The following is a 10,380-nucleotide window of genomic DNA, read 5'->3' on the forward strand; positions in this document are numbered from 1 at the left end:
GACAGGACCCTTTTCTATTCTAACATGACAATGCCTCTGTGTATAAGACAAGGTTAAAAAATAAATGATTGATTCAGTCAGTGTGGAAGAACTTGACTGGTCCGCAGAAAGCCAAGTCCTAATCCCAGCTGAACAACTCTGGTGTGACTTTAAATGCAGACCTTGAGCCAAAAACTCATCACCAAACACAATAATACTTTGGGCAATATAGTGTATGTTTGGTGCGGTAGGGGGCCCAACCTCATATACTTTCATAGGGCCCAAAATTGCTAGCGGCGCCCCTGACTATAGATATTAATTCTTTTCGTTCCTGAATTAAACGTTGTCAAGAGTTATCAACCAATCAGATTTCAAAGATGGATCTGTAATTTCTTTACAATTTAATACTACTTAGTCATAATATTAGAAATGAATCGGGTGCTTGGATGATTTGTAAATAACCTAGTTTAACAGTTTGGTCAAACCCTTCTGAAAGATTTATCTAAACAAACAAAAAAGCATATGATTCTTAAAGTTCATGTGGTCATATATATTGTGTACTTACTTGGATTGAGATATATCTATATATATCTATATCTCTTCTGATTGAAGACAGAACTATTTAGATGGGTCAGATGCACTATTCCCTAAACCGATACTTAAGATTTGGAGACTAAATATAACACTATAATGAATTTGTCATATTATATTCTATGGGTTTAATGCATTTGCAGACAATGTAATTACATGTAACTGTCATATAACTGTATATTCATTGTTTTAGAGGAGAGTGCCATTGAATGTACTGGATTTAAAAAAAAAAAAAACTCCCAATAAATGTCCAAACAGCGATGCTATTAGAGCATTTATTGTATTATATCTTGCATCATTTACATCTATTTTTGCGTTTGATGTTGATTTGATAGGAGTTGTTACTTATTATTGCCATCATACCAACTGAGAATTTGTTGCAATGATTTTAAATTCAGTTGAGGTATCTGACATATGACATAAAATTGATGTTTTATATGAAGTCTTTAGAACCATAGGCTATAATATGTTGTTTTAGATAAATTGCTCAGTGACGAACCAGTTGGACAGAGGTTATGTACAAATCATCCAAGCACCCAATTCCTAGCCATTTCTATAGGCTACATTTCATTAACATTGCTAAATATTATTAAATTGGAAAGAAATGAAAGATCCATCTTTGATTGTCAAAAGAATTCCAGGTTCTATTCCATAGTTCGTCCTTCACTGTCGGGGCTGTTGAGGAGGAACGTAGCACCGTTCCAGAGACTTATCACAAAACGGTTGCAAATCCAGAACCTGTTCACAAAATGGCTGCTAGCCCAGAGACTTTCCATAAAATGGCCACCAACCCAGAGACTTTTTACAAAATGGCTGCTAACCCAGAGTCTTGTCACATCACAGCTGATCGTCCAGAGTCACGTCAGGTCACCGCTGATCATCCAGTGTATCGTCACGTCACAGCTGATCATCCAGTGTCTTGTCATGTCACAGCTGATCGTCCAGAGTCACGTCACGTCACAGCTGATCATCCAGAGTCTCGTCACGTCACAGCTATCGTCCAGAGTCTCGTCACGTCACAGCTGATCATTGGCCAGAGTCTTGTCACGTCACAGCTGATCGTCCAGAGTCACGTCAGGTCACCGCTGATCGTCCAGAGTCTCATCACGTCACAGCTGATCTTCCTGAGTCAAGTCAAGTCACAGCTGATCTTCCTGAGTCAAGTCAAGTCACAGCTGATCGTCCAGAGTCACGTCAGGTCACCGCTGATCATCGGCCAGAGTCTTGTCACATCACAGCTGATCGTCCAGAGTCTCGTCATGTCACAGCTGATCGTCCAGAGTCATGTCAGGTCACTGCTGATTGTCCAGAGTATCGTCACGTCACAGCTGATCTTCCAAAGTCTTGTTACATCACCGCTGATCTTCCTAAGTCAAGTCACAGCTGATCTTCCTGAGTCAAGTCAAGTCAAGTCACAGCTGATTGTCCTGAGTCAAGTCAAGTCACAGCTGATCTTCCTGAGTCAAGTCAAGTCAAGTCACAGCTGATTGTCCTGAGTCAAGTCAAGTCACAGCTGATCTTCCTGAGTCAAGTCAAGTCAAGTCACAGCTGATTGTCCTGAGTCAAGTCAAGTCACAGCTGATCTTCCTGAGTCAAGTCAAGTCAAGTCACAGCTGATTGTCCTGAGTCAAGTCAAGTCACAGCTGATCTTCCTGAGTCAAGTCACTTCACAGATGATCTACTTGAGTCAAGTCAAGTCATCGCTGTTTCAGAGTCTCTTCATAAGATGGCCGCCAGCCCAGAGACTTTTTGCAAGATGGCGGCCAAGCCAAAGTCTGCTCACGTCATGTCTACCAAGCAAAAGTCTGCTCACGTCGTGCCCGCCAAGCCAAAGCCTGCTCACGTCATGCCTGCCAAGCCAAAGCCTGCTCACGTCAAGTCTGCCAAGCCAGAGCCTGTTCATGTTATGGCCGTCGTTCCAGAGCCTCGTCCCGTCAGGGCAGCCATTCCAGAGTCTCGTCCCGTCATGTCTACCACGTCTAGAAGCACAAAGTCAGTCCCAAGGCATTCAAGACTGGCATCCAACGTGGAAGATCCACCGCTGGTGTCTGTACAAGCTGCGGGTTAAACTGCGAATTCTCCGCTCCAGAGCCATGCAGACTCAGTGTTCTCAAGTGACACTGTTTTTACGCTCTCAAGCCTGCCGGCCGCTACTCACCCCAGTTCCCTTGGCACAGCACCGTCAGTCTCGGACATAGACAATGTACTCTCTGTCCTGCCAGTTATGGCTACGGCCATTCTCTGTGTTTGGGCCGCACACACCACCGTAGTTTCCCCAGAGGTTGCAGCTTCCACTGCAGAACCTTCTGAGGTGGTGGCGCCCACTCTAGTCCCCGAGTTTACCCCAGAGTTCTCTCCAGCCCTTGAATCTGATCTAGAGCCCGCTCCAGTCTCAGAGCCCGCTCCAGTCCCAGAGCCAGCTCCAGTACTAGAATCCATTTCCAAGCCCGCTCCAGTCCCAGAGCCCGCTTCTGTCCCAAAGCCCGCTCCAATCCCAGAGCCTGCTCTAGTACTCGAATCCATTTCTGAGCCCGCTCCAGTCCCTGAGTCCGCTTCAGAGCTCGCTCCAGTTCCCTGAGAGGTGGCAACTTCCGTTGCAGAACCTTTCATGGTGGTGATGTCTGCTTCTACTCCTCCCGAGACAGCAGTGGCACTCATCCCGGAACCCTTGGTGTTCCCTGTCACTCTTGTTCCGACCACGGACAATATTTCTGAACTCTCTGTGTTTATCAAAGCTCCTGTTGCTGCTGCAGAACCTCCAGAGGTGGCGGCATTCGCGGCAGAACCTCCAGAGGTGGCGGCTCCCGCTGCGGAACTTTCTGAACTCTCAGTCTGTACTGTCATGGCTATGGAGGCCATCTGTGAACTCTCTGACTGTCCTGTCACGGCTATGGAGGCCGTTGGTAAACTCTCAGTCTGTCCTGTTACAGCTAAGAAGGCCGTTTCTGAACTCTCAGTCTGTCCTGTCACAATTATGGGGACCGTTTCTGAACTCTTAGTCTATCCTATTATGGCTAAGAAGGTCGTTTCTAAGCTCCCAGTTTGTCCTGTCACGGCCATGGAGGCCGTCTATGAACTCACTACCTGTCCTGTTACAGTCAAGGAGATCGTCTGTGAATTGTCCTGTTCTGACCAAGTTCTCTGCCTGTCCTGTCACGGTTATAGAGGCCGTCTGTGAACTCTCTGCCTGTCCTGTCACAACTATAGAGGCCGTTTTTGAAACCTCAGGGTATACTCACACTAGGCGTTTTGAACCGTGCCCGAGCGCGTTTGACCCCCAAAGCCCGGTTCGTTTGACTAGTGTGAGCGCTCTGTGCCACGCTCGGGCGCGGTTCGTTTAGCCGGCCCTGGCCCGGTTGGAAGAGGTGGGCCAGGGCACGGTTCTGTTGGGCTTGGGCGCGGTACGCATGCAGTGTGAGCGCTAACCGCGCCGGAGCACGGAACAGATACTATTTTGTGTGCGCTATATCATCATTACGACCGCAAACATATTCTATTACTACTACTACACTACACTTTTCAATTAATTTAATTGAATAAAGTATATTTAGGTTTATAATGGGTCTGGTCCTTACCTTATTGATGAACAGGAAATGTAGTTTGCGAGTAAAGCTGCAAATTATTTCATTAACGTCAGCTGCCTCCGTAATAATTTTCTGATACATACAAGTGAAAATCAATGCACGGCATAAATTATAAATGAATTATTATTAATTATTCAGAGAATATTAGCGAAAGTGGTTTTCTTTGTTATCTCATACATTGACGTATGCATGCGCCGGCCCGGAATGTTTAGTGCAAGTGTGAGTGCAGGCCAGCGGGGGAGTGGGGAGGGGGGATAATCGCGCTCGGGCTCGCTTCAAGGCAACCGTGCCTAGTGTGAGTACACCCTCAGTCTGTCCTGTTACGGCTAAGAAGGCTGTTTCTGAACTCTCAGTCTGTCCTGTTCTGACCAAGGAGGTCAATTCTGAACTCTGTGACTGTCCTATCCTGGCAAAGAGGGCCAGTCACGAACTCTCTGTTTGCCCTGCAATGATCAGGGAGGTTATTTCTGAACTCTCTGACTGTACCACCACGGTCAAAAGAGCTGCCCCTGGACTATCTGCTCGCCCTGTTACGGCCAAAGATGCCGTTTCTGAACTGTCTGCCGGTCCTGTTATGGCCGCCGAGGCCATTGTTAACCTCTCTGTGCTCTATGTTTCAGTTCTGCCTGATCCGCCTTGCTGGTATCCTGCTCCATCAGCTCCACCCTGGTACTCATCTGTTCCGCCGTTGGGATCTTTGGTCCCCTCTGCTCCGCCCTGGTGGGCTCCTGCTCCGTCCTGGTGGTTTTCTGCTCCACCTGCTTTGCCGTGGTGGTCCTTATCTCTGCTCTGGTGGTCTTCAGCTCTGACCTGGTGGTCTTCTGCTCCGCCCTGGCACCCTGCTCCGCTCTGGCTCTCTGCTCTGCTGGCTACGCCTTGGCCCTCTGCACCGCCGGCTCCGCCCTGGCTCTCTGCTCCTCCCTGGCACCCTGCTCCTCCCTGGCACCCTGCTCCGCCCTGGCACTCTGCTCCGCTGGCTCCACCCTGGTACCCTGCTCCGCCTTGGCTCACTGCTCCGCCTTGGCTTCCTGCTCCACCGGCTTTGGCTCAGTCCCCAAAATCAGATCATTTTATATAGCCATTTAACATTAAATATTGACCCTTTAAATAGGCTTAAACTATCCATGTCCTTATTAACTATTTTTGAACATAAACAACATTATAGAACATGATGAGTAATTTATTTATTGAAAAATAAGTTATTTTCTCTTATTTAAACAGCACAGTTGTTAGTCTAAAATAAATATTACATAACCTCTTAATACAATATCAGTATTGGAAGCTTTCTATTTTTAATGTAAATACTCAAATAAAATGCTTTTAAATAAGGCAGTTTTAAAAATGTGTTCAATTTATATATATATATATATATATATATATATATTAGTCACGCTACGGTGAGATAAACGCACGAAGAAGATGAATGCAAATAGTCTGTAATAAATCCACACAAGGGTAAATCCAGGACAGAACAGGCAGGAGACACGTAGGGACATAGTACACAGGACAAAAAAACAGTGAACTGAACACAACTTAAATACATTGGCAAATGAAGATAATTGACTAGACACACCTGAACCAAATGACATAATGAACGGGAGACAGAAACCAGGTAACACTGAGCACTTGGGGAAAGAAAACACAAAAAAAGGTCCATGAGTCTGACATATATACATATATATATATAGAATGGTGGCCACTTTTTGTGAAATATAAACCTGATCAGTTGCTTTACCTGTTACCTGTTTGTTCAATTACTGTACTTGTTTATTTGAGATATTATTTTATGTCTACTTAAAGGCTTAGTTCACACAAAAATTTTTAATTCTGTCACCATTTACTAATTTTCATGTAGTTCCAAACTTGTATTAGTGTCTTTATTCTGTGGAACATAAAATAAGATATGAAGAATGTTGGTAACTTCCATAGTGTTAAAATAAAATGAACAAACAAACAAACAAACTATGGAAGTCAATGAGACCAGCTCATGAGAAGAGATTTTCCAGTGTGGAAAAGTTATTTGGCTTTATTGCCTTTTTTCAAGTTAAACATAAACGATTGCAAAGTTTGCAAAGGCCATAATTATAATGAATCCCAAGATGTTTCATAATATCGTCAGATGATTTCCCAACTGAAAAAAAGATGTTATAAAAACAAAGACATTCAGCTCTCCACATGCAGACACACAGCTTCCGATTTGTTGATCTGATTGTTTGCCCTTTTTTCCCCCAAACTCAAACTTTGTATGATTTTCCACAGACAACAATGGACATTGAAGTCTAATTAACAGATGATAAATGGATGTATATAGCAATTTTAGCGTAAACTTATTAATATTGTCTCATGTGCATTTTTTATTGCAGAATATTATTATTTGGTGCGATTTGGATGAATATCCATAACTTGATGGATAACATGTCTTATCCTTTGAGACTGACTCTTATGGTGCCCAAAGAATCTAAATCATATTGGCATATATATTTCACTTGTTTACTTTTCATTTATCTGCTTATATTATCAATTAATATTCGTCTTGTTATGGTCATTATCATGCAGAAAGCTCTTCATGAACCAATGTACATATTCTTGTGTCATCTGTCTGTAAATGGAGTTTATGGAGCCTCAGGTTTTTATCCTAAATTTCTGTCTGATTTAATATTGGATTCATACGTGATCTCTTCTCACATGTGTGCTCTGCAATCCTTTGTTATTTACAGCTCTTTACTGTGTGAGTTTACAATATTAACAGTGATGTCTTATGATAGATATGTAGCCATATGCAAACCTTTAGACTATCATTCCAAATTAACTAAAAACACCTGTGTGAAATTAATTCTGTTCTCATGGATTGTTCCCAACTTTTCTGCGATTCCAGCAGCCCTGTTATCAAACCTGAGGCCGTTTTGTAAATATCATATTGACAAATTATATTGTGACAACTGGTCAATTGTAAAACTGTCTTGTTCATCATCTTTTGTTAATAATATCTATGGATATACGGTTGCTGTTATATTTTGTTGCTGTGCTGTTATCATCATTGTGTCCTATGTTAAACTGATCTCTGCATGTAAAGCATCTTTAGAAAATAGAAGGAAATTCTGGCAAACATGTCTGCCACACATATTATCACTGATAAATTTCACTTTTGCTTTGCTTTTTGATGTTATGTATAGCAGATATGGTACAAATGATATTCCAGAGAGTCTCCGCAATTTTTTGGCTCTAGAACTGGTGATAGTCCCACCTGTGTTCAATCCTCTAATCTATGGACTAAATATTAGAGCAGTGCGCAGAGGTTTTGCCTCGTGCATTTCCACAAGAGTGAACATTTAGGAAGCTCAAAAAGGCATAAAAACCTTGACAATTTCTTGATGTACTGTACTGAAACAGACATGAAAATGTTATAATTTTATGAATGAACTGTAACAGAAAAACAACCATGTACAAGCTGTCAACATATGAACAGCATTAGGCACAGTATCATAAAACATTCCAGAAATTTTTTTTTTATGATGTTTTCACTGCTCCCAGATCCACTCATGCATTTTCCTGTTTACATCCTATGTTGATTGATTTGCAAATGTTTAATTGAAATAGTATATTTAAAAAGTACTGAGATTTAAATACATTACTATTGTTCTTAAAACGGTTTACTATGCAAAATTTTTACTTAATATTATACTGCTATTTTACGGTGACACCAATAATGCAATTATTGCCAATAATCAGACTTAATAGAATCTCATGAAGCAACCCTTTAATGCATTATTCTGATCATAAAATAAGTGATTAAACTACTGGTTGGTTATGTGTTTTTTTTTATTATGCTGCCTTCAAGACCTTCACACGAACCTGGTATTTGGCCTCCCTCATTTTATATGGAAATGCATTTAAAGGGATAGTTTACCCAAAAATAAACATTAGCTGAAGACTTAATCACCCTCAGGCTATTCAAGATATAGGTGATTTTGTTTCTTCATCAGAACAGATTTGGAGAAATTTAGCATTATATGGCTTGCTCACCAATGGATCCTCTGCAGTGAATGGGTGTCGTCTAAATGAGAGTCCAAACAGCTGATAAAAACATTACAATAATCCAGAAGTAATCCACATGATTCCAGTGGATCAATTAATGTCTTGTGAAGTGAAAAGCCACGTGTTTGAAACAAATCCACCATTAATAAGTTTTTACTTTAATGCCATTGTTTCTTGCCAAAATACATTACCATAATCTATAATAACGTTTCCTCCAGTGAAACTCCATCCTCTGTTGTCCTCTCACATCAAAATGCACCAATATATTTGTTTAGAACTGTTTTTGAACTGTTTTCACTATTAAACAGTATTTTATCTGAACATATTTCTCTCCTGGTTCAGAAAAGATGACTTTTTCACTGTAGAAAGCAATATTATGGATAGAGAACTTGTATTTTAGCTGGAAGCAATGGACTGAAGGTAAAAAACATCTTAATGATTGAATTGTTTCTTACAAACACGCAGCATTTTCACTTCACAAAACATGAATTTAAAGACTGGAGCCATGTGGATTTCTCATGGATTATTGAAAGGATCCATTGTGAACAAGTGATGTAATGCTAACAAGTGATGGACTGTGGATGAGCAAATTTTAAATTTTTGAGTGAACTATTCCTTTAAGGTGTTATCTTGCTCCCTTCACGTGCTATGGGAAATTTCCTATTTCCCACTTATGAAGTAGTGATTACGAGCTTGTCGTATTCAAGTGCTTTAATGTCGGAAAGAATAAAATGTACCATCCCATTGGTTGACTATCATAAACATTCTCCGTGCTACACATGCAGTTTGCTGACAATTCTGAAATTTCGGTCAAATACATGCTTTTTCACTGCTTATAAAACATACAATATGCTTCAAATGATCGTTCATATCTAGCCTATAAATACACTACTTTAGCGACAAGACAAAGGGATGTAGTTGTTGTGAGAACAGCACGTTCACATCTAATTTCCGATTAGGAAACTCGTATTTTACGATAATTCCGATAGCATGTGAAGGCAGCATCTGTCACAGACCAGCCAGGCTCTCCACCCAGCCAATCACAATGCCCAATCTCACCAGAATACTAATCACACACACCTGCATTTCATCTCCCTCATTACCAGAACTGCTATTTAAGCACACACCTCGCATCAGTTCATCGTCCGGTCTCGTTTGCTGACATTCTGCTCCATGTCTTGTCTCCCTTGTGTCTCCAAGTCCTCTGTGTGTGTGTGTGTGTGTGTGTGTGTGTGTGTGACATATGAGGACACACATTTGTATAATGACATGGGTATGACATAGGTATTACAAGGAGAAGGTGACTTATGAGGACATTACCCCATGTCCCCATTTTTCAAAACGTTTATAAATCATATAGTGAGTTTTTTTGAGAAAGTAAAAATGCACAGAGTTTCCTGTAAGGGGTAGGGTTAGGTGTAGGGCAATAGCACATACAGTTTGTACAGTATAAAAAACATTACACCTATGGAATGTCCCCACAATTCACAAAAACATACGTGCGTGTGTGTGTGTGTGTGTGTGTGTGTGTGTTTGCTCTGTATTTACCCTTTAGCAAGGTGTGTGCTCCATCCATCTGTTCAGCTCCAGCCATCCACGATCTCCTGCAGCTGTAAGGAAAGGACATTTCATTATTCACCATTTCAAGTCTGTATGAACTGTTATAGTCCTGCTCACTGTGATTAGATTGTGATTAGTATTTCACAATCCACTTTTTTCTTTATATATATATATATATATATATATATATATTTCCAAAGTTCAAGGAATAATAACTTGTGGTATTCACTGTTATAAATAATTTAGTGCTGATTTTTTTGATCACTGATCAGTGATCATGATGCATCACAGCGATGCTTCATTAAAAGTGATGATAAATGATAAAAGTTTTATTTTGAGCTGCAGAAGCAAGTATGTACTCATATAATGTTATTTAAACAGGATAACGTATTGTTTGAGCTGTACTATTAATGTCACATGATTTAATAGTTGAGAAATACATGTATAGCCTATTTATGTACAGTTAGGTTCATATATATTTGGACAATATATATAATATATAAATTTGGCTCTGTATGCCACCAGAATAGAATTAAAATGAAACAATCAAGATGAAATTGAAGTGCAGACTTTAAGCTTTACTTCAAGGGGTTGAACAAAAATATAACATAAAATGCTTAGGAATTACAAC

The 10,380-nt window shown here is 40.8% G+C and overlaps 1 protein-coding gene across 1 annotated transcript in view; it reads left to right on the forward strand.

The window, feature by feature from the left end:
- Positions 1-6,560: 6,560 nt before the first annotated feature.
- LOC107706424 (olfactory receptor 52D1-like) overlaps positions 6,561-10,380 on the forward strand; it is an 8,070-nt gene continuing 4,250 nt past the window's right edge. The window contains exon 1 of the mRNA XM_016510137.1: positions 6,561-7,449. Within this exon, the coding sequence (XP_016365623.1) occupies positions 6,561-7,449 (889 nt within the window). The remainder of the gene's footprint in view (positions 7,450-10,380) is intronic.

The sequence above is a fragment of the Sinocyclocheilus rhinocerous genome, unplaced genomic scaffold, assembly GCF_001515625.1.
Source record: "Sinocyclocheilus rhinocerous isolate Xijiao unplaced genomic scaffold, SAMN03320098_v1.1 scaffold1405, whole genome shotgun sequence".
Classification (NCBI taxonomy): domain Eukaryota; kingdom Metazoa; phylum Chordata; class Actinopteri; order Cypriniformes; family Cyprinidae; genus Sinocyclocheilus; species Sinocyclocheilus rhinocerous.